General features: G+C 42.0%; 1 protein-coding gene across 29 annotated transcripts in view; it reads left to right on the top strand.

The window, feature by feature from the left end:
• The window catches only part of LOC144495599 (focal adhesion kinase 1), a 528,227-nt gene that overhangs the window by 273,582 nt on the left and 229,374 nt on the right, over window positions 1-25,271 (top strand). For all 29 annotated transcript variants that reach the window (XM_078215780.1, XM_078215781.1, XM_078215769.1 and 26 more), the window contains 2 exons: window positions 7,669-7,756; window positions 21,338-21,417. In XM_078215780.1, the coding sequence (XP_078071906.1) occupies window positions 7,669-7,756; window positions 21,338-21,417 (168 nt within the window). The remainder of the gene's footprint in view (window positions 1-7,668; window positions 7,757-21,337; window positions 21,418-25,271) is intronic.

Here is a 25,271-nt window from a genome sequence, read left to right as displayed (position 1 = left end):
TTTTTGTGTTGCCTCTCCTCATTCTTCCTAATAAATTGTACCACTTCGTACTTCTATGAAATATTTCATGTCTCTGCCCGCATTAAGTCTGTTATTATCCTCCCTAGCATTCACCACACTTCACATCATTGACAAACTTGAGATTATGTCCTGTGTACCTAAATCCAGATCATTAATTATATCAAAAAGAGCCAAGGTCCCTGGGGAACACCACTCTCTATTTCACTCCAGCCTGATTAAATCTGTTAGCTACTAGTCTTTGCCTTCTGTCCCTTAGCCACTTGCATGCTGGCACTGTCCCTTCAATCCCATGGGTTTTGATTTTGCTGACACGTTTGTCAAACACCTCCTGAAAGTGCACTAATCTCATCAACCCTTTACATCACCTCATCAAAGAAGTGAATTAATTTAAAATAAAACTTTGTGGGATAAATGAGTTTGAATTTTGATGACATTTATTTTGCATTTTAGGATTTCTGTGCACTGGGTAGTCTGGATTACATTGATCACTTTAGATATTATTCTATCCCTAAAACTGTTTGTATCAGCATAAGAATGATCGTATAATACAGTCATGAACACATTGCTGACAACATAGTGTGAAAATAATCCATAATAATTTGCCCTCATTCTGCATAAGGACTCATTTCTATCTAAGTTAATCCAAATAACTTTGTGTTCTTTCACAATGTGAGTGTTCATGGATAGATGGAAATTTAAATTGAAAATTAACTTGAAGTCCATGATATGTGTGATATGAAGTCATTCCAAAGCAGGAAGGCCATTCGTTTGTTACGAGACTGTGCCAAGTTAGTTGATGAGAGCTGGGTTGTCGGTAGCAGAGTTGCAGTTTATTATTCCAGGAATAGGGAAGATGGCAGGAGGTGGGGAAGGGATGCAGAAGAGCAGTGGTTCCTGTTTTGGTTTCAGCCTTTTGACCCTCAGTCAGAAATGTGAATAAGAACATATTCAGTGATCACAGGATCAGCTTTGGAAGTGATATCATTCCTTTTCCTTCCCCTCCCATCTCCATGTGTGAAACACATTTCATTATGAGTCACTGCTGTCGGGAAAGGAGAGGACAAAGTGGAAAGAATCTGCAGCAGGCTTTTAGAGTTTGCAAATGTTGAGGGTGTATCTGGTGCTGAGCTTGAAAGCATTTGTATTTAATGAAAATATAGCATGGTGGTACTTGCACTAATCTGCACTAAGCTGTCAGTGCAGATCTTTTTTAGGTTAATTAGAATGTCAGAATGAAGAATTTAAGCCAGCTGCTTTGGGACACCAGGACTAAAAATAGTTCAAATGTTTTCCAGCCACAATATAGTAATTGTGATTGAAATTGCCTGGCATTAGGTCCTTACAAACTTTAATTGAAGTATTGTGACTTGGAATAGGAACTGAAGAAACAAACTAGTTCTTTAGTGACACTGCTGAATTAGTAATTGGAAAACAATATGATTATCTTCAGATTTGATATGGAAACAGATATGATGCTGAATTTTTAAAAAATCATTCGAAGCAGGCAAGATGAGCGGCAAGGTGGCACAGTGGTTTGCACTGCTGCCTCACATGCTGGGGACCCGGGTTCGATTCTGGCCTCAGATCACTGTCTGTGTGGAGTTTGCACGTTCTCCCCGTGTCTGTGTGAGTTTCCTCCCACAGTCTGAAAGAGGTGCTGGTTAGGTGCATTGGCCATGCTAAATTCTCCTTCACTGTCGGTGGACGAGCAGGGTAAATATGTGAGGTTACAGGATCGGGCCTGGGTGAGATTGTTGTCGTGCAGGTTCAATGGGCCCATTGGCCTCCTCCTGCACTGTAGGGATTGTATGATTCTGTGACTCCATGAAGATGCTCACTCGCAAAAATCCTGTAATCTGTGGAATATTTCATCTACATGGACAATCGGGCATGTGGAAAACCACATCGGTGGATCAATCAGATCACTGGACCATGAAGCTGTTACTAAAAGCAAATGTAATAAGAGTAGTAGTAATTTACTACAAAGTGCTGTATCCTGATCAGCATTGAAGCAGCTCTGATCTGTTTAAACAAAAGAGTAAATTTTGCTTTGACTAAGCTTGAGCTATTGGTTTTCCAGGAAAATAAGTATTGGAGTACGAGTTTGGCAGACAATGTGTTTTAAAGTGTTGTAAAGTGCTCCCCCGAGTCCCAGTAATCCCAGATTCAAAAAACACAGTTTCAAATTAAACTGGATTTACTGTACTGAGACTAATGTATGATTAAACTAGATATCCACCTGAAATAAAAAGCGAAAATGCTGGAAAAACTGAGCGGGTCTGGCAGCATCTGTAGAGGGAGAAACCGAGTCAGGGCTCTGAAGAAGAGTCATATGGACTCAAAACTTCGACTCTGTTTCTCCTGAGTTTTTCCAGCATTTTTTGTTTTTACTTCATATTTCCAGAATCTACGGTTCTTTGCTTTTATTTTAGATATCCTTGACACTTTTTACCCTTGACTGAACACTGACACACAAAAGACATCTGAGCAAGACAGCAAAACGTGAAACAACATCCTCAGCAACCTGTTCCTTGCTGGCTCTTCATGGGCTGCAGATGCTCAAACCTTAAATCTTGCCATTGTCTACTTGGCTGCAGAGTATTGCACACTAGTATGGCACAACTCAACCCATACCAGTCTTGTTGATACAACAATGCATATCATCTCGGGTTGGGTACCTCTATTCAAATCAACTCCCCTGACTCCCAGTCATAGAATCATAGAACCATATAGCACAGAAAAGGCCCTTTGGCCCATCGAGTCTGCACTGACACATGAGAAACATCTGAACTCCCACCTAATCCCATCTGCCAGAACTTGGCCCATAGGCCTGAATGTTATGATGTGCCAAGTGTTCATCCAAATACTTTTTAAAGGATATGACCTTTACCACTCTCCCAGGCAGCGCATTCCAGGCCGTCACCACCCTCTGGGTAAAAATGTTTTTCCTCCCATCCCCTCTAAACCTCCAGCCCCTCACCTTGAACCTATGACCCCTTCTGACTGACCCTTCAACTAAGGTGAATAGTTGCTTCTTCTCCACCCTGTCCATGTCTCTCATAATCTTGTACACTTCGAACAGGTCTTCTCTGCTCCAATGAAAACCACCCAAGCTTACACAACCTCTCTTCATAACTTAAATGTTCCATCCCTGGCAGCATCCTGGTGAATCTCCTCTGCACCCCATCCAGTGCAATCACATCTTTCCAAGAATGTGGCGACCAGAACTGCACGCCGTACTCCAGCTGTGGCCTCACCAAAGTTCTATACAACTCCAACTGCTTTTGTAATCCATACACCGATTGATAATCCCATATGCCTTTTTCACCACCCTCCGATAACATGCCCTTCTGCCTTCAGAAATCTGGACAAACACGCCAAGGTCCCTTTGTTCCACAGAACTTCCTGGTGTCCTACCATTCATTGAGTACTTTCTTGTCAAATTATTCCTTCCAAAGTGTATCACCTCACATTTTTCAACGTTAAATTCCATCTGCCACTTATCTGCCCATTTAACCATTCCGTCTACATCTTCTTGTAGCCCAGGACACTCTGCCTCACTGTTAACCACCTGTCCAATCTTTGTGTCATCTGCAAACTTACTGATCCTACCCCCCACATAGTCATCAATGTCATTTATATAAATGACAAATAATAGGGGGCCCAACACAGATCCCTGTGGTACGCCACTGGACACTAGCTTCCAGTCACTAAAGCAGTCTTCTGTCATCATCCTTTGTCTCCTACAACTGAGTCAGTTTTGAATCCACCATATCAACTTGCCCTGTATCCCATGTGAATTTACCTTCTTTACAAGTCTCCCACGTGGGAACTTGTCAAAGGTTTTGCTGAAATCCATATAAACTACATCAACTGCACTACCCACATCTACACACCTGGTCACCGCCTCAACAAATTACATCAAATTTGTTAGGCATGACCTCCCTCTGACAAAGCCATGCTGACTATCCCTGATCAAGCTTTCCCTCTCCAAGTGGAGATACATGCTCTCCTTCAGAAGTTTCTCTAATAGTTTCCCTACCACTGATGTGAAACTCACTAGTCTGTAGTTCCCTGGTTTGTCTCTACAAGTCCTGAGCAACAATCCTGCCCCTTACATAAGGAGGGAGATTTTAACAAGAAAACTCGCAGAGAAGGTTTACATCAACCCAAGCCTGTCACTGGACAAGGACTTTGCCAATTCACCTGCTGCTCGCCTCCCACCACGCCAGCCTGTATGGCTAAGGTCACCGTGCTGAGGAGTAACAATGGAGGCCAACACACCACCATTGAAAAACACTTCCTCATTACAGACCCCACAGCCTGCCAATCTGGCTTCAACCTGAGACACCAACATGGGCACTTTTAAACTATTTCTGCACTGGCCAAGGCCTTTGTTTTGGCATGTGGGCCTTGCAGGGAACTCAGACTGCAGCAGTGGTGCACCCCAGTGAATGACTCACATAATTGAAGACAGTTCCCTGACAAAATTCAGAAGAGGGCTCGGACAGCTCCATTTAGCCACTGTGGAAGCTATTGCTTGGTTTGGTGATTACTGTACATACTGAAAAAAAACAATTTTAGATATCCATCAATGTAGCATAACCGTTTTACTATCCAAATTATGAGGGGACGGTAACATAATGGATGGCACCTTGGGCAATTCAATAGAAACATAGAAAAACTACAGCACAAAACAGGCCCTTTGGCCCCACAAGTTGTGCCGAACATATTCCTTTTAGGCCTACCTATAACCCTCCATCCTATTAAGTCCCATGTACTCATCCAGGAGTCTCTTAAAAGACCCTATTGAGTTCGCCTCCACCACCACTGACGGCAGCCGATTCCACTCGCCCACCACCCTCTGTGTGAAAAACTTCCCCCTAACATTTCCCTTGTACCTACCCCCCAGCACCTTAAACCTGTGTCCTCTCGTAGCAGCCATTTCCACCCTGGGAAAAAGCCTCCGAGAGTCCACCCGATCTATGCCTCTCAACATCTTATATACCCCTATTAGGTCTCCTCTCATCCTTCGTCTCTCCAAGGAGAAAAGACCGAGCTCCCTCAGCCTATCCTCATAAGGCATGCCACTCAATCCAGGCAACATCCTTGTAAATCTCCTCTGCGCCCTTTCAATCTTTTCCACATCCTTCCTATAGTGAGGCGACCAGAACTGAGCACAGTACTCCAAGTGGGGTCTGACGAGGGTCTTATATAGCTGCATCATTATCCCTGGACTCCTAAACTCAATCCCTCGATTGATAAAGGCCAGCACACCATATACCTTCAATCTGAGAGTTCAAATCCCACCAGATTAATTAAGTAACCTGGAATAAAATGCCAGTAATGATCATGAAACCATTGGATTGTTGTGAAAACTGATCTGATTCACTGAGGTCTTTCAGGGAAGGAAATCTGCTACCCTTGCCTGTTCTAGCCTACATGTGACTCCAGACCCACAGCAATATGGTTGACTCAACTGCCCTCTGAAATTATAAAGCTGGCCATCCAGTTGTGCTCAAGAAGGTGACTCACCACCACTATCTCGAGGTCAGTGGGAGGTGTGCAACAAATGCTTCCCTTACCAGCAATGTCCATATAAAGACATGGACTAACTACATATAAAATTGTTAATTTGCTGATTATACCCGATGACATGATTGCCACATCAGGCTGCGTCTAAACTAATTTTGGTACATTTGCCTCTGAAACATTAACTCGCTGAGAAAATCCTCAGCTTTGTTTCATAATCTCACTTCTCCCAATCTTTGGAAACACATCCAATCATACCTTCCAAGATCCCTGCTCTCTAATTCTGGCTTCTTGTGTATCCCTTATTTTAATTACTCCACCGCTGGTGGCTGAGCTTTCAGCTACCTTGGCTCTAAGCTTTCATTTTCTCCCAAAATGTTGCCTTTGATTTACCCTTTTCTGCACCTGTCCCCTCTCTCATCCACTTTCCCTCTCCCTCTACTTTCTGTCTCTCTCTCTTCCACTTTCCCCCTCTCTCCCCCATTGAATGTTTTTTAAAACCTACCTTTGACCATCGCTGCTAATATCTCTCTATGTGGATCAAGTTTTGTTTGTTGCAAAGCACATTGAAATATTTTTTTCATTAATTTGCGGGATGTGGGAACATATGTTCCCCATTCCTCACTGCCCACCATTTCAGAGGACATCTGAGAGTCAACCACATTGCCGTGGATTTGGAGTTGCATGTAGGCCAGACAAGGTAAGGACGGAAGATTTCCCTCTGTGACATTAGTGAACCAGATGGGTTTTTACGACAATCGACAGTGGCTTCATGGTCATTATTAGACCTTTAATTCCATATTTCTTTTCTTAAATTTTTTTTGATTTCTTTTTTGGTTTGCTGAAGGTGATCTATAAATTCAAGTTGTTGTTCCGTGCATGGGTTCAGACATTGTAATATCTGAGGCAACCAGATGTCCAATAATCTGTTGAGAAAGGAGCTCGGCTATATTTTGGCAACATAATTAAAACATATTGCATTTATTGAGATACAGAACACGAATTTAAAACTTATCAACAGGTGTTTGTCACATTGCAAGCACATTTGTTGCACATAATATTCTAATTGATAGCGTAGAATCAGCCTGGACAGCCATAGTACAAATATTGTCCTATACTGAAATACAGCAAGCAATGGAGGAAGACAGAGCTGCTTTCAGATCTCAAATCTAGTCTATTGTACAGTGAATTTGATCCTTGTTTACAGTTTGGCAACATTGACATTGCTTCAAGTCAAGTTGCGAGCGCTGTGAGGCAACCACCTTTAAGCTGTTTTTTTCATGGGCAAAGGCAAAAGTCTATGTGGCTCAAACTTGTGTTGTGGACATATTGTGGAGGTAGTGAACAACTTCATCACCTGGGCAGCAAACTGCCATCAGATGGGTGGAGTGAAGAAGAAAAACTGAGGAGAATCCGCTTCGCAACTGCAGCAATGAAAGGACTACACGGTCTGGAGTTCAAAGGTGACAAACCCCATGAAAGCATGGATCTATTTGACCTGTCTTTCCAGTACTTTTACATGACTTTAAAGCATAGATGCTTTAAACCAGACAATGAAATTTGAAATTGAGCTCAGGAAGTGGCACAAACTTGCTCTTAATCCAAAGCAATTACTTAATCAGGTTATGTCAAATCAGCAACAATCCAGTGGACTCTAATTCTACTCCACTCTTTGGGGGCCATACCATCAGTCATTAAAGGTCCTGAACTATTTATTTATCCTCAAATATCTTTGCCTCTCTACCATCCTTTAAGTCACTCCTTAAAACCTGCTTCTTTAATGAAGCCTTTAATCACCCCATTTATTATTTCCTCCTTTGGCTAAGTGTCTGGTTTTTGCCTGATTCTTGCCTTATGAAGTGCTTTGGGATCTTTTAAAAACAATATCTATTATATATACAGGTAGTAATTGTTGCTATTCACTATAAATCATGTGTTTATCCTCAGTGTAACCAATCACGTACGTTTATAATAATAGACCGTAAGACTTTCAATTGCTAATTCATTCTAACTCAAAAAAAGTGTTTCATTGTTTTAACAATATTTTCCTAAATGTGAATCAAAAAGTATTCAGGTTTAAAATCAACAGCTAATTAACTATTTCTCTTCTCACAGGTATGAGTTACGAATCAGATATCTACCTAAAGGTTTCCTGAATGAGTTCAATGAAGACAAGCCGTGTTTAAATTTCTTTTATCAACAGGTGAGTTGATGTCTGAAATATTCAGTCTATGTAAGTTGAGGATGTTTGAATAACCAGTTCGGATCTCAATGAATTCACAGGTAGAAAAGATCTGCATTTATGTTCAAGTTGGTATCTTCTCCAAATACAGTTGTGATAAACGTAGTTAGCTGCTGTGTGTGGGCTTTCAAAAATTTTCCTGGTAACTACTGTAGTTCTTCTGGAAACTAGAGATCTCCCCCTTAGTCTTATCAGTCTCCTGAAGATACAAGTGTTTAGATTTTTAAATGATTGACTGAAATTTTGACTGAAAACATTCTTCATTTTGCTTACAAAGGAATAAATAGGTGAGAATAAAAGACCACTAAAAATTTCAATCTAATAGAGTTATATTAAATCCGACCTCACCTTTCCTGCAGAGTGGGGTGGGGTGATTGTTGGAGAAAAAAGTCTTGCATTTGTATAGCGCTTTTCACAATCACCAGGCATCTCTTAAATGCATTGCAGCCAATTAAGTACTTGTGACGTGTAGATACTGCTGTAATGCAGGAAATGTGGCAGCAAATTTGAACAAAGCAAACTCCCAAAAACAACAATGTGATTACGATCAGATAATCTGCTTCTGTGATGTTGATTGAGGGATCAGACACCAGGGATAACTCCTCTGGCCTTTTTGCAATGAGTACCATGGAATCTTTCGCGTCCACCGTACAGACAGAAGGTTTAAAGGTTCATCCAAATGACTACTTTTGATAGTATGCAAAGTATCGCATTGGAGTGTTAGTCTTGATCATTGTACTCGGGTCTTGGAACGGGACTTAACGTGGAACCTTGTGAGTCAGAGGCGAGAATGCTACCACCTGAGCCATAGGACAACAGTGACGGATTGAGTAAAAAAAATACTTTGTAAAATGAATTTCAGGGTAAGTATTCAACTGGCAAATCACCACCTAGCCTATTATATGACTTGAGTCTAACAATAACAGCATCATTAAACTAGAAAGTATTCACATATCCTTTCATGGAAATGTGAAGAAAAAACATTTAGCAAGTCAAAGAAAATAAGATTAGGAGTTGTGCCCAAACACCTCGGCAAGGGACGATGTTCTAAAGAGGGGGAAGTAAGGAAATTTTGAATTGTGGGACGTAAGTGGCAGAAAGCAGGGCCCAATATATAGTACAGGGAGAAAGAAGTGCACAATGCATTGATATGACGATTAAGCATTTTTAGGGTGGGGCTGAGGGCAGTTCTTTGGATTGGAGGAGATGGGTGGCAGGATAATCTGATGGATGGATTAATAAACAAAGATCAGAATTGTTAATTTGTAGCCCTGAAGCTACTGGGATCTCACGACAATGGTTACCAAATGTAGATTGGGGTTAAATAGCTGAGTCAAGCACAAATTGGCTAAGGAAAGAAAGCAAAAAGGGGAGGACTGAAGCATAGTTCATTGCAAAAGGATAGTTCATTGCAGTGTTAATGTAAGCCTTACTTGTGACTAATAAATAAACTTTAGTTTTCCAGTTTGGAGAATGGTCAAAAACAGAAGATTTTAGAGGTGATGTGATAGAGACCTTTAAAATTAGGAATGGGTTGTTTTTAAGTTTAAGTTTATTTATTAGTGTCACAAGTAGGCTTACATTCACACCGCAGTGAAGTTACTGTGAAAATCCCCGAGTCACCACACTCCGGCGCCTGTTCGGATACACTGAGGGAGAATTTAGCATGGTCAGTGCATCTAACCAGCACGTCTTTTGGACTGTGGGAGGAAACCGGAGCACCTGGAGGAAATCCACGCAGACACGGGGAAAACATGCAGACTCCGCACTGGCAGTGACCCAAGCCGGGATTTGAACCTGGGTCCCTGGTGCTGTGAGGCAGTAATGGTAACCACTGTGCCATCATGCCGCCCGGGTTAGGCATGGAAAATGTGGAGAAAATGTGAGGGAATCCAAAATTGGGGACCATGAATACAAAGTAGTTACTGAGAAATGCACTGAAGAAAGATGGGAATATTTCTTTTGTTACAGACACGAGGAGAGTTTTTTTAAACAGCATGAATTTCTTCCCTTATCACCTGTCCATAAACACACAGTAATTTTGATTTGCTTCCGTCTTGATAAGTGGTGGCGTATTTCTCAATCCCTCTGCTTTGGTGCGATCCAATTGCTATTCCCAACCCCATGGCAAACATTGAAACAGAATAAACTCAAATGGGTAGTTCATTTTCACACGCTCAATGCGGGAGGAGGGTTTCAGCATTGCCTTTTCTGTGTGTATACAGTAAAAGAGCGTTAGCAAAAAGTAGGATTTACCATGCAGAGGCTACAGAAAAAATCAATGTTGTTTCACCTGAGTTCCAGAGTCCAAAATCAAAGTCCAATGAGGCATTCCTTCACAAAGGTCAGTGAGCTGAAAACAGATGCTGAAACAAGACTTGTGACACTAATAAATAAACTTAAAGTTTAAAGATGTGCAGGTCAAGGTGGATTAGCTCTGGTAAATGCATGGGGGTTAGCATAGAGGAGAGGACCTGGATTAGAAACTCTTGTGGTGAGTCAGTACAGACTCGATGGGCTGAATTGCCTCCATTCTGCACAGTTGGGATTCTATGGATAATTAATTTTTCCACTGGTGTTGACTTCACACAATGAGATAGGCATGCAGGGATAAATTAGTCCTGCAGGCGATGGTGCAGAATTTAAAACTGGATTATTGTTTCTGCAATTATTTCACAATTGACATTGCATTGGTATCTAGAAAGCAAAAGAAAGATTAATATTTACCTAACACCTGTAGCGGCCTCAGGATGTTTCAAGGCATTTTACAGCCAGTGAATTACCTTTTGAGGTTTGGTCACTGTTGTAATGTAAGATACGAGGCAGCCAAATCTGCATGCAGAAATTAGATCATTTTTGAGTTTATTGTACTTATGTGTTTGTAGTAGCCACTTTAAGCATAACTTAATTTTTCTACCCTTCTATTTAATTATCTTGTTCCTGCTTTCCGAACATTCCAGTTTATCCAGTCTGTCACACGTAATTACAATGCCTAGTGTATCAGATAAAAGTTATCTGCCTGAAGCCGTGTAATATTCTGAGATGTAAAAAGCCTGATTTTCAAACTAAGCCCAATTCAATCAAGAAAGTTTTCCTCCAAGTCTTCTAGGCATTTGAAATTAACCTAGTCCCTTCATGTTTTTATGAACTCCAATCACATTACTATTGAATTAATGCTTTTCCAAATTGTACAGACTCTTTTCAACCTATCTGATAATGAGGCATTAATCTGTAGTACTTTACATAGTAATTTGTAGTACTCTTTCAAGAACCTCAGTATCTTTGATACTGACTTTCTGAATGCATCTTATTACATAGAACATAGAACAGTACAGCACAGAACAGGCCCTTCGGCCCACGATGTTGTGCCGACCTTCATCTGAAACCAAGATCAAGCTATCCCACTCCCTACCATCCTGGTGTGCTCCATGTGCCTATCCAATAACCGCTTAAATGTTCCTAAAGTGTCTGACTCCACTATCACTGCAGGCAGTCCATTCCACACCCCAACCACTCTCTGCGTGAAGAACCTACCTCTGATATCCTTCCTATATCTCCCACCATGAACCCTATAGTTATGCCCCCTTGTAATAGCTCCATCCACCCGAGGAAATAGTCTTTGAACGTTCACTCGATCTATCCCCTTCATCATTTTATAAACCTCTATTAAGTCTCCCCTCAATCTCCTCCGCTCCAGAGAGAACAGCCCCAGCTCCCTCAACCTTTCCTCATAAGACCGACACTCCAAACCAGGCAGCATCCTGGTAAATCTCCTCTGCACTCTCTCCAGCGCTTCCACATCCTTCTTATAGTGAGGTGACCAGAACTGCACGCAATATTAAATTTACTGGGAGGTTTCTTTTAACTATGACAGCACAGCTTTATTAAAGAGCTAGTTATTCTAGTCTGTTTGCAAAGTAAATTTGACTGTCACTCTCATTCTGTTACTTTTGCAACAAATCGCCAGGTTAAAACCAACATCAAGGCATTTAGTCAGACTTTAGAAATTCAATTGAAAGGTTCTTGAGTGGCACCTAGAAGGAACTGAATTGCCTCATACTTTGGATGAAGGTATCATTTTTGGGTGGCAGTTCACATATGTATTGTTGTATTTGCACAATTGTGTTTGACATTGTTGATATTTATCTCCTGTTACTTATTATTCCATTGTTTTATAAACAATTACTTTTTGTACAAGAATCATTTTCTTGACAGTTAACAGACTTGCATCCGATGTACGGGCGGCAAGGTGGCACAGTGGTTAGCACTGCTGTTTCACAGCGCCCGGGTCCTGGGTTCGACACCTGGTTTGAGTCACTGTCTGTGCAGAGTCTGCACATCCCCCCCTTACCTGCGTGTGTTTCCTCCAGCTGCTCCGGTTTCCTCCCAAAGTCTGAAAGACGTGCTGGTTAGGTGCAATGGCCGTGTTAAATTCTCCCTCAGTGTACCTGAACAGGCACAGGAGTGTGGCGACTAGGAGATTTTCACAGTAACTTCATTGCAGTGTTAATGTAAGCCTACTTGTGACACTAATAAATAAACTTTAAATAAGATGTTAAAATATTAAGTGTCTCCAATCCCACTTCAGCTAATTTTACAACTCAAAAATAGCAACTATAATAAGCCAATTCAATTTATACAAAGGGACGAGACCTGAGAATATCTGTAGTTCTCAAATGTTTTGCAATTTGTGTTGCAGTAGACAGTTTTGCCCTAGCTATAAATAGTGAAATGACATGTAATCATTGATGTTGATGAGGACATCATTCTCTGTGTAATTGTCATTCAAAAAATTTTGATCACTATTTTTACAATCAACTTCAATAATTTAAGGAAATACACATTTTTCAATACCTATCTGCATGTTCATGCATTCTGAGTTGTTAAAAACATCTCTTGTGTCACTGCCCATCTATGTTTGAAAACTAGTTTTCATCCAAATTGTTTCCTGGTGAATGGAACTGTAGTGTAGTCTCAGTTGACAACCTTGATCGCAAAACTGCCAGACTTTGTGGGTGTAATGATTTTCAATCATTTCAGGGAATTCTTAGTTGAATTTTAGTACTATTTCTATTTGAATGTTCTCCACTTTCAAAGTACTTCAGATTGTTTAGTTCTGTTGGTGGCTTCCATCATTTTGATGTGCTGTGTGTCAACAGATGGATGCCAGGGCCAATCTCATGGATAGGTATGGCTACAAATGAAATTTAGGCCAACTCCAGGGTGGTTCCAAGATGCAAGGCAGATTTCAAATTGAGAAGGCTGTGCCGGTTATCATTTATCCTTTTATTATGTTCAGAGCTGGGTGGACTCTGGTGATTTTTCTGCATCAGGAAGCATGTTTGAAATTATGCAAGGCATTTCTATAGAGCAATATATTGTCAAACCTTACTAAATAGGCCAGATTTATCATGACAGCCTTTTCTTGCATATAGTGGTTATGACATTGTACGTCCTTAGGAGAAATTCCTAAAATCATAAAACTGAATAAAGAACCAGCAAAAAAAAATTCAGCCTCATCGGCAAATTGTTTGCATCTTTGTTTTTAGAAACATAGAAAAACTACAGCACAAACAGGCCCTTCGGCCCCACAAGTTGTGCCGAACACATCCCTACCTTCTAGACCTACCTATAACCCTCCATCCTATTACGCTCCATGTACTCATCCAGGAGTCTCTTAAAAGACCCTATTGAGTTCGCCTCCACCACCACTGACGACAGCCGATTCCACTCGCCCACCACCCTCTGTGTGAAAAACTTACCCCTAACGTCTCCCCTGTACCTACCCCCCAGCACCCTAAACCTGTGTCCTCTCGTAGCAGACATTTCCATCCTGGGAAACAGCCTCTGAGAGTCCACCCGATCTATGCCTCTCAATATCTTATATACCTCTATTAGGTCTCCTCTCATCCTTCGTCTCTCCAAGGAGAAAAGACCGAGCTCCCTCAGCCTATCCTCATAAGGCATGCCACTCAATCCAGGCAACATCCTTGTAAATCTCCTCTGCACCCTTTCAATCTTTTCAACATCCTTCCTATAGTGGGGCGACCAGAACTGAGCACAGTACTCCAAGTGGGGTCTGACAAGGGTCTTATATAACTGCATCATTATCCCCGGACTCCTAAACTCAATCCCTCGATTGATAATGGTGTAGCCAGCACACCATACGCCTTCTTAACCACCTCCTCCACCTGCGGAGCCGATTTCAGAGTCCTATGGACCCGGACCCCAAGATCCTTCTGATCCTCTACAGTACTAAGAATCTTTTCCTTTATATTGTACTCCTTCATCCCATTTGACCTACCAAAATGGACCACGACGCATTTATCTGGGTTGAAGTCCATCTGCCACTTGTCTGCCCAGTCTTGCATCCTATCTATGTCCCTCTGTAACTTCTGACATCCCTCCAGACTATTCACAACCCCACCAACCTTCGTGTCGTCGGCAAACTTACCAACCCATCCCTCCACTTCCTCATCTAGGTCATTTATGAAAATGACAAACAGCAAGGGTCCCAGAACAGATCCCTGGGGCACACCACTGGTGACCGACCTCCATTTAGAAAAAGTTGCTGGTTGACTGATTTAGCTCGGGTGTTCCACCAGTTAATTTTACTTGATTGTCAGTAATTTATTTTCAGTTTAATCTGCTTTTATTTTCAATTGAATAGGGCACAGGAGACTTTCTATTTTATGTTTGGGTGATTTGGTGGAATACATGTTCATATTAAGCTATAGAAAGAGAGGTTAGAGATAAATCGAGGCTGAACTTGGATTTGGAGGATTGCAACGCCTGATCTTTGCAAGTAATATTCTTTGCAACTTCCGGAAAGCCTCCTTGCTGCAAATGGCACTTCTAGAATCAGTCTATGTGAAAACTGGGGTTTTCATCTTCGATATTCATCTCTTAACATAATTTGGACCATGATCAGACACCTAACTTTATTCCAACAGGTAGCTGTTAGACATTTTCGTGATAGAGAATGGAATTTCCAGAAAAAATTCACTGAATCAACCTCATCCTTATATTGCTAGATGCTGAGAATGCATTGGGTGAGGCTGTTGATTAGCTGAAATATGTAATGCCTTATACAAATTATACTCTCATGTTGTTCAATACACTTGAAGATTTGACACAAAGTGTAATTTGTTGGTTTCTTGCTGGATGATATTGTTAGGTGTGTTCAGGAGCGTTTCCTGACAGAGCATGAGGATAAGCCTTCAAGAGGAGAGGCTGTACTCGATCTGGTACTGGCTAATGAGCCTGGACAGATGTCGGATCTCTCAGTGGGGGAGCATCTTGGGGATAGTGATCATAACTCTATCTCCTTTACGCTAGCATTGGAAAGAGATAGGATCAGGCAAGCAAGGAAAGTGTTTATCTGGAGTAAGGGGAAATATGAAGCCTTCAGGCAGGAGATTAGAGGTGTAAATTGGAAGGAGGCATTCTCGAGGAAAAGTACCGAAGTAAGGTGGCAGATTTTCAAGGAATGTTTGTCTGGAGTTCTGCATGACAATGTTCCGATGAGACAGGGAGGTTTTGGTAGGTTATGGGAACCGTGGTGCACGAAAGCTGCGCTGAACCTCGTGAGAAAGAAAAGGAAAGCGTTCAAAAGGTTCAGAGAGCTAGGCGATGATAGGGATCTAGATGAGAATTCGGCTTGTCGGAAGGGACTTAAGAAAGAAATTAGGAGAGCCAGAAGGGGTCACGAGAAGGCCTTCGCAGGTAAGATTAAGGAGAACCCCTAAGGCGTTCTATAAATATGTGAAGAGTAAAAGGATGAGATGTGAAGGAATAGGACCTAAAAAATGTGAAGGTGAGAAAGTCTGTACAGAACCGGAAGAAATAGCAGAGGTCATAGAGTCATAGAGGTTTACAGCATGGAAACAGGCCCTTGGGCCCAACTTGTCCATGCTGCCCTTTTTTTAAAAAAACTCGAAGCTAATCCCAATTGCCCGCATTTAGCCCATATCCCTCTATACCCACCCTACCCATGGAACTGTCTAAATGCTTTTCAAGAGACAAAATTGTACCCACCTCTACTACTACCTCTGGCAGCTTGCTCCAGACACTCACTACCCTCCGTGTGAAAAAATTGCCCCTCTGGATACTTTGTATCTCTGCCCTCTCACCTTAAACCTATGCCCTCCAGTTCTAGACTCCCCCACCTCTGGAAAATAATATTGACTATCTAGCTGATCTGTGCCCTTCATTATTTTATCGACCTCCACAAGATCACCCCTCAGCCTCCTACGCTCCAGAGAAAAAAGTCCCAGTCTATCCAGCCTCTCCTCATAACTCAATCCATCAAGTCCCGGTAGCATCCTAGTAAATCTTTTCTGCACTCTTTCTAGTTTAATAATATCCTTTCTATAGTAGGGTGACCAGAATTGCACACAGTGTTCCAACGGATGAATGAACAGCGGTGTTCATTCATCCATTGTCGTAGCGTCTGCATGGTTTCCCCAATGTACCATGCCTCGGGACATCCTTTCTTGCAGCGTATCAGGTAGACAACGTTGGCCGAGTTGCAAGAGTAGGTACCATGTACCTGGTAGATGGTGTTCTCACGTGAGATGATGGCATCCGTGTTGATGATCCGGCACGTCTTGCAGAGGTTGCTGTGGCAGGGTTGTGTGGTGTCGTGGTCACTGTTCTCCTGAAAGCTGGGTAGTTTGCTGCGGACAATGGTCTGTTTGAGGTTGCGTGGTTGTTTGAAGGCAAGAAGTGGGGGTGTGGGGATGGCCTTGGCGAGATGTTCGTCTTCATCAATGACATGTTGAAGGCTCCGGAGGAGATGCCGTAGCTTCTCCGCTCCGGGGAAGTACTGGACGACGAAGGGTACTCTGTCCACCGTGTCCCGTGTTTGTCTTCTGAGGAGGTCGGTGCGGTTTTTCGCTGTGACGCTACGACAACGGATGAATGAACACCGCTCGACAATCACCAGGCAAGACTGTTCTCTTCCTGTGGGGGAGCACTTCAGCAGTCACGGGCATTCAGCCTTGGATCTTCAGGTAAGCGTTCTCCAAGGCGGCCTTCACGACACACGACAGCGCAGAGTCACTGAGCAGAAACTGATAGCCAAGTTTCGCACACATGAGGACGGTCTAAACCGGGATGTTGGATTTATGTCACATTATCAGTAACCCCCACAGCTTGACTCCTGGACTTGCACAATTTCACAAGCTGTACTGTCTGGAGACAATACACATCTCTTTAACCTGTGTTGAATGCTCCCTCCACCCACATTGTCTGTGCATTTAAGACCTGGCTGGCTGTAGAGATTTGCATTCTAATCAGTATTCTGTAATTTGATTTCTGTGTCTGTGCCCTGTTTGAGAACAGAGACCACTCCATCTGACGAAGGAGCATTGCTCCGAAAGCTTATGGTATTTGCTACCAAATAAACCTGTTGGACTTTAACCTGGTGTTGTGAGACTTCTTACTGTGCTTACCCCAGTCCAACGCCGGCATCTCCACATCTTGCCTGCAGAAGGCAGAGAGTGGTTGTAGATGGGTCTTTTTCTGAATGGAGGTCGGTCACCAGTGCCCCAGGGATCTGTTCTGGGACCCTTGCTGTTTGTCATTTTCATAAATGACCTGGATGAGGAAGTGGAGGGATGGGTTGGTAAGTTTGCCGACGACACGAAGGTTGGTGGTGTTGTGGATAGGTTGGAGAGATGTCAGAAGCTGCAGCGTGACATAGATAGGATGCAAGACTGGGTGGAGAAGTGGCAGATGGACTTCAATCCGGATAAATGTGTAGTGGTCCATTTTGGCACGTCAAATGGGATGAAGGAGTATAATATCAAGGGTAAGACTCTTAGCAGTGCAGAGGATCAGAAGGACCTTGGGGTCCGGGTCCATAGGCCTCTTAAATCAGCCTCGCAGGTAGAGGAGGTGGTTAAGAAGGCGTATGGTGTGCTGGCCTTCATCAATCGAGGGATTGAGTTTAGGAGTCGGGAGATAATGATGCAGCTTTATAAGACCCTCGTCAGACCCCACTTGGACTACTGTGCTCGGTTCTGGTCGCCTCATTACAGGAGGGATGTGGAAATGATTGAAAGGGTGCAGAGAAGATTTACAAGGATGTTGCCTGGATTGGTTGGCATACCTTATGAGGATAGGTTGAGGGAGCTCGGTCTTTTCTCCTTGGAGAGACGAAGGATGAGAGGTGACCTGATAGAGGTGTACAAGATGTTGAGAGGTATAGATCGGGTGGATTCTCGGAGGCTTTTTCCCAGGGCTGAAATGGCTGGTATGAGAGGACACAGGTTTAAGATGCTGGGGAGTAGGTACAGAGGAGATGTCAGGGGTAAGTTTTTCACTCAGAGGGTGGTGAGTGAGTGGAATCGGCTGCCGTCAGTGGTGGTGGAGGCAAACTCGATAGGGTCTTTTAAGAGACTTCTGGATGAGTACATGGGACTTAATAGGATTGAGGGTTATAGGTAAGCCTAGGTAGGTAGGGACATGACCGGCGCAACTTGTGGGCCGAAGGGCCTGTTTGTGCTATATTTTTTTCTATGTTCTATATTCTCCAGGCCCAAGGGATCCAAAGCCTGCCGCACATTCTGAAAGTGGTTCTTCACTGCATCTCTTGGGAATAAGAATTTATCAAATTATATTTGTGGCAACTTGAATACTGACTTACCTGGGATGATTTAATAACCCTAACTTTATATTCATTCCTTATCCACGTTGACGAATTGACCACCTAGTTATGCATAATTGTTGATCTGTGCTGTGTAATAAATTAAGATCCTGCCATATCGGGGACCGCCATTGAATATTAATAGAAAAAGAAGAATTAACATGAATTCATAGAGCATATATTTTGATATCTCAAAGTACTTCAGAGTAATAAAGTACTCCAGAAATGCAATCATTGTTGTAAAATAGGTCAGGTGGAAGTGCAAAACGAGTTTAATTTAAGCCGTTAAATGCATTAAAAAGTTCTTAAGAAGCTCCAGCTAACCTGAATACGATTGGGCAAACACACAGTATCATGTCCAAATGTTTGACTGGTTATTCCTAGAATCTTCAAGGCAATTGACCTTTATCGCTGCAATCATCATGTGAAAAAGATCCATTCAGAATTACCACTGAACAGTCACAAAATGCGGTTGTATGCAGGCTCCAGTGCACAAGTCTCAGTTACTCAGTCTTTAACTCTGGACTTCTAATTTCATGAATAAAATACGTAAAATCCTCTAGTCTTGGATAAAATATAATTTCTTGGAACATTTGTACAAGAATAAAACTCTCTTTTTACCTTCAACCCTCCTCACGTTGATTCCAAACCGTACAGACAAGGAAGGGTCAAAGTTCAATCAGTGCTGTCAGTATTGAGTTAACTTTCTTAGCTGGAATAATGATACTTAAAACTGTTTCTTTGTCCTTTGGTTGGAGAGGGATAGAAAATCAGTTGGGAACAAGTCATTGTTTAAGTCAAAAGCTAAGCATAAAATTGGTCTAATCAATAAAGCTTTAGATTTAATCAGAAAAACAGTTGAAATAAACCAGTGCTTCCAGGTGCTTGCATGAAGCATAATGTAAAAATGGAGTTGACACTTCAGGTTATCTGCATCTTCAGCATCTCTTGCACATTAGAACTTTAATTCAGGCAATAGCAGATGAACTCTATCCTCATGCTTCTTATTGATCACAGAGATTCTGCAATAGTTTCTGCACTCAGAGAAATTGAAGTTTGTATCCTGCAAAAAATGCAGTTAACCAGAATGAATGGTTTAATTGGGTTTATTTCCAATTTTTGAATTTGCTTTTAAAATGTGAAGATTCGCATGCAACTGTGCCAAATTGTGCTTTTGCAAACTTAACCTAGAATGTAAGACTGCATTTGGGAAGATGCATGTTCCCTGGCTAGTAACCAAACATCTAAAACTTTGCTGATGGACTACTTATTTCAACCTGCAAAACCTTTCCAGTTTTTTTAAATTTTCACTTATCCAGCACCAAAGAAATTACCATCTATAACTTCTGTAATCCTTGTCAGTCTACCCAGCTCCTCTCAATCACCAACTCCTGCCCTTTCATCATCCGTGTCCTCATCAGTCAACATTAGTTCAAAGTTCCTCATTTCATTGACTTTAAAATCTTATGATAATTCTGATGTCCACCCATGGCTTTAGTGCGTCTTAGTTCCAATCCAATGCCCAACTCTAGCGGTTGAGATCATTTCCAATGGCTCCATGCAATGCTGAAATTTATTGTATTATTGGTAGAGTGGTTAGGACCCAATATTGGACTAGAGGGCAGTACACCGAGAAATGACAGTCTTATCAGCCTCCAGATGTGAGCAAGTGTAACCCACCCTGGATTTCAAACCGAGAGGTGACTTGAACCCCAAAGACAGCTGAATATTTTTGAATCTTGATTAGTTTCTTAACACAAGGAACTGACCTTTATTGACTGGGGTTGGGGGCCTGGGCAAACCGCCAAAAAGAGGTGCTGGATGTTTCTGGCTGAATAGAGCTAGCAGGATCTGCAGATGTGCCCTTAAGACTATGTTAATTAGTGTCCTTGTATCAGCAGGAGTACTTGAAGATGCAGTCACATTGGGCCATTTTAGGTTCTGAGCTCACAAATGATGGTGTATGACGTGATCCACAAACCTTAAATCGATTTTAATAGTTTTATTGATTATTGAAAATCGTTCTGGGGGAGTATGTTAAAATGAATTAAAAATGTGTCAAACTTGTATTACTTCAGGAAACAAACTTCAGGAAGCTCTCGACGGTGATTTCTATGGTGTTGGATAAGTGAGAATTAAAAAATCTGGAAAGGTTCTGCAGGTTGAAATAAGTAATCCATCAGCAATGTTTTAGATGTTTGGTTTCAAGCCAGGGAACATGCATCTTCCCAAATTCAGAGTGACACAGTGGTTAGCACTGCTGCCTCACAGCTCCAGGTACCTGGGTTCGATTCCCGGCTTGGGTCACTGTCTGTGTGGAGTTTGCATGTTCTCCCTGTGTCTGCATGGGTTTCCTCTGGGTGCTCCGGTTTCCTCCCTCAGTCCAAAGATGTGTGGGTTAGGTTGATTGGTCGTGCTAAATTGCCCCTTAGTCTCCCGGGATGCGTAGGTTAGAGGGATTAACGGGGTAAATATGTGGGGTCACGGGGATAAGGCCTGGGTGGGATTGTGGGCGGTGCAGACTCAATGGGCCGAATGGTCGTCTTCTGCACCGTGGGGTTTCAATGGTTCTATGGAAAGAACCAATTAATGACTACTTTGCTAGTTAAATCTACTCTTGTTCCTGAAGAAGATGTAATAGAAGATGTATGGGTTTTTTGAGAATTTCATGTCATATGGAAATTTGAGAATAATTCTTTGCCATTTGAAATTGACAGTGCATGTAATCCCACTTACATAGTGTGTTGTTATGATTCACGCCTGAATATATCTAAGTTTTTAGCTTCAGATCTCGGGATATGCAGAATAGTTACACCATTAGATGTCATATTAATTTGCAGGGCAAATCAAAAACAAATATTTACTCTTAGTGCATATATTTTCATGTTTAGGTTAAGAATGATTATATGATGGATATAGCAGATCAAGTGGACCAGGATATTGCACTGAAGCTGGGATGCCTTGAGATCAGGTAAGCCCATCTTGGTAACCTTGCCTATGTTAATACACTCAACAGATTTTCTAACTGGTAGATTCAGGTATATTACTTAATTATGTATTTCAAAAATGTTTATTTAAATATAATGAAATAAACTCGAGCCTAGTTGAAATGTGATCCAATTAAAAATAAATGTTTTGTCCCTCAATTGCAGCTCTGGACTAGAAATAGTAAACGATTAAAAAAGGGTCATTCCAGCCTTTGCTGATTCGGCTATAAGAATTTGCACAGCTGGGACATGTGAATTTGTAGCTATTTTTCATAAGAAGACCCGAAGAAGTAGGAGCTGGAGTACGCCATTCATTCACCCCCCTTGAGCCTGCTTTGCCATTCAGTAAGATCATAGCAAATCTGATAGTGGCCTTAACCCCACTTTTCTGTCTGCACCTCATAACCTTGACTCCCTTGTAGATCAAAAATCTATTCAACTCAAATTCAATGACCTAGCCTTCACTGCTCTCTAGGGAAGAGAATTCCAAAGACTAACAACCCTCAGAGAAGAAATTCCTCCTTATCTCCGTCTTAAATGGGAAGCCCCTTATTTTTAAACTGTAGTCACTAGTTCTAGGTTTCCACACGTGGGGAAATATCTTCTTAGCATCTACGCAGTCAAGTGCTCTTAGAATCTTATTTCAATCAGATCACCCTTCATTCTTCAAACTCCAATGAGTTTAGGTGCAACCTCATACCCAGCAAAAAGCTGCCACTGCTAAACTCACATCAGGAGAGGACATTCAATTCTGCCCTTGAGCGCTGTTGCATTTTACAGATATAATTTTCTTCATGAATTTGAACTTAGTTAATACTTATAGTCAAGCTTCAGTTGTCTTCCCTCATGCATAGAACCATAACTAATTTGCATTAAATAATATTAGTTTACTTTGGCTTTGTACAAGTCTAGCCTTGACCCGAACCAATTTACATTTTCATGTTTCACTGACGTGGTTGACTCTTGAACCCTTGTGGGCAATTACACACATCAAGTGAAGGTGTATTGTAATTTAGATTGATATAGACATGCTTATTATCATCAAATGGGAATAGAGGAAAGTTAATATCACTGCCTTTGCAAACACCTAGACTACTTTGTTGTAACAATAGACCAAAGTCTCAATTTGGATCGTTATGTGACGGACTTCAGCTGCTCATTCCAATCTGTGTGAAGGGTCTACACAGTTTCATAAGCCATTTCCCCATCCTGCTTGCCCCTCAAAACCCTATTTCCCTTTGTGTTTTCCCCTTGAAAAAAACTCTTCCCCTAAATCACTACAACTGGTCCTCCTTTCACCTTGACATTTCTCCAGCTAACCATCTACTCAACCACATTCTCACCTCCACTTTTGATCCACTAGTCCCCATTAAAACTGTTTATTTCTGTCACCTAAATGTATATGATGGAAAGGTTTAGTCACCTATGCCAGATCAGGCTGAACCATATGGAGCATTATTGGGTCCTGATCTTGTGTGTGCAATTTGCTCACTGTACTGGGAGCCTGGACTGCAAAGGTAATCCCTGACATATTTTCCCTACTGCATGCCATCATCTTAAACTATTTTCCCCTGTCCCCTCCCCCTCGTTTCCAATAGCAAGTGTAAGAGTTCATGGACTCCCTCATTGGATATAGGCCATTTAATCAGCTGCCTCTGTCCTCCTTACTACTATCCCACTGGTCTAAACTTTCCCTTAAGGCTCCTTCCTGCTCGAGCATTAAACTGTGACAAAAACAATCCCTCCTCATTCCTCTCGACCCTTGTGCAGCCATGGTTAAGCACGCAACTCTTCTGTAGTTCCTCCCCACCGTCATCCAGCCGGGTTAGGGCTGCTATCAGCTCCTTCCATTCTTGTCTGTCTAAGCATAGCCAGATAATGAACTCAGGATGGGTTCTCTTCTTGCTCCGGCACAGTTACCCTCTGATTCTCTCCTATTTCTCATCTACATCCTGCTCCTCCGCAAAGAAAAAGTCAGATTTTGACATGCACTCTAAATTGTCAGATCGCTTGGCTGACATCCAGTATAGGGTGAGCAGAAATCTCCATGGCCATTGTTTATGGGCCCTTCCACAAGCTCTGTTTCCTAACCACTGACTCTATCCGTCCTGCTTTCAACCGTCTGAGGGTGAACCAAATTTTCTTACAACTGTTGATCAGTTGTTTGATCATCTGCCCTCATATCTCCTCATGTAGCTGTGTCATATTTTGTTTTATATTGCCCCTGTGAAACTCCTTGAATATTTTATAATAAGTGTCCTATATAAATGTACGGTATTGATTTCTGGATAATGATTAATATTGACTTCAATTTGACCTTTTATTAATTTCATTGACGGGATGTAAAAGATGTGCGGGTTAGGTTGATTGGTGATGATAAATTGCCCCTTAGTGTCAGGGGGACTCGGAGGGTAAATATGTGGGGTTACAGGGATAGGACCTGGGTGGGATTGTTGTCGGTGCAGGCTCGATGGGCCAAATGGCCACCTTCTGCACTGTAGATTCTATGTGGGCGCGTTGGTCAGACCAGCATTTATTGCCCATCCCTCGTTGCCCTTGAGAAGGTGATGGGGAATTCCCTTCTTGATACGCTGCAGTCCCTGAGGTGTAGGCATACCACAGTGCTCACCTGTTGCCTCATTTTGACCTTCAAGTGAGCTTCAAGTTTCAGTAAAGTTGTACAAAGTATACCATGGCAGCAATTTAGACCTTTGAATTTAAAAAAAACAGTTGTTTAGAAGAATCTGTCACAGATCATGAATGCTACCATTTTATTGTTTAGACTTAAAGGGCCGAATGCACAGTCAAATGTCATTCAAAAAGTAAATTCATACCAAATGCTGTCTTTGTAATTTATTAAGAAGTTTAACAACACCAGGTTAAAGTCCAAAAGGTTTATTTGGTAGCCTACCAAATAAACCTGTTGGACTTTAACTTGGTGTTGTTAAACTTCTTACTGTGTTTACCCCAGTCCAATGCCGGCATTTCCACATCATTTGTAATTTATGGCAGCTAACGTGAAAGCGAATACACATATAAATTGTATACAGGTCATGAGAGGTTATGGACCAAATAGGAGATCTACACATGGGGGGGGCAGGATTTTTCCGATAGTGGGAATTCCATGAGGAACGTATCCCCACCACTGTTGGTAGCCCTCCAGCCATTTGGCTCTCTTAAGCCCCCACCATGAGCCCCATTCTCGAATTCATTCCACCTGCTCCCTAGCCACTTTGACAGGCTGATAATACCGTTCACAGCCACAAGCTCCTGTGTCCTGTTTGATTACATCAGGCTCTGATCCCATGCCCTTTCTGTTAGAAAGGGTCATTACTCCCACCTTGATACTATTGTATATGTCAGCCCCTCACTCAGTTTATCTCCCACTGAAACCTTCATGCCTCCAAACTCGGATTACAATATTCTCCCAGCTTCCTATCTTACATGCAGATTCAATTATGGCTTTTAATAGGAAATTGGAGGAGAGAGAAAAATTACAGGGCTGGGGGGGAAAGGGTAGGGGAATGGTGCTCGTTAAATTTCTCTTGCAGAGAGCCAACATAGACATGATGGGCTGAATGGCCTCTTTTTCTGTGCTGTAACCATTCTGTGATTCTATGGCTTATTTTGCTCTGCCCTCGTTAAGTTTCCTTGCTGTATTTTCAGCCTGAGTGGGCAGCAGATAATCAGTTTCCTAGTTTTTTGAACTAATTCTTAAGAGCTACCTGAAAATTACATGAAGTTTTCTGGCATCTAATGGGAGTAATTTGGGAGTTATACAGAGACTTGGAGAAATAATCCTTCTCGAAGGCATTTAGTACACAGACACAGTGCACCA

Source organism: Mustelus asterias, chromosome 7, assembly GCF_964213995.1.
Source record: "Mustelus asterias chromosome 7, sMusAst1.hap1.1, whole genome shotgun sequence".
NCBI classification, from domain to species: Eukaryota; Metazoa; Chordata; class Chondrichthyes; order Carcharhiniformes; family Triakidae; genus Mustelus; species Mustelus asterias.
This window is presented reverse-complemented; position numbering and strand designations above follow the sequence as displayed.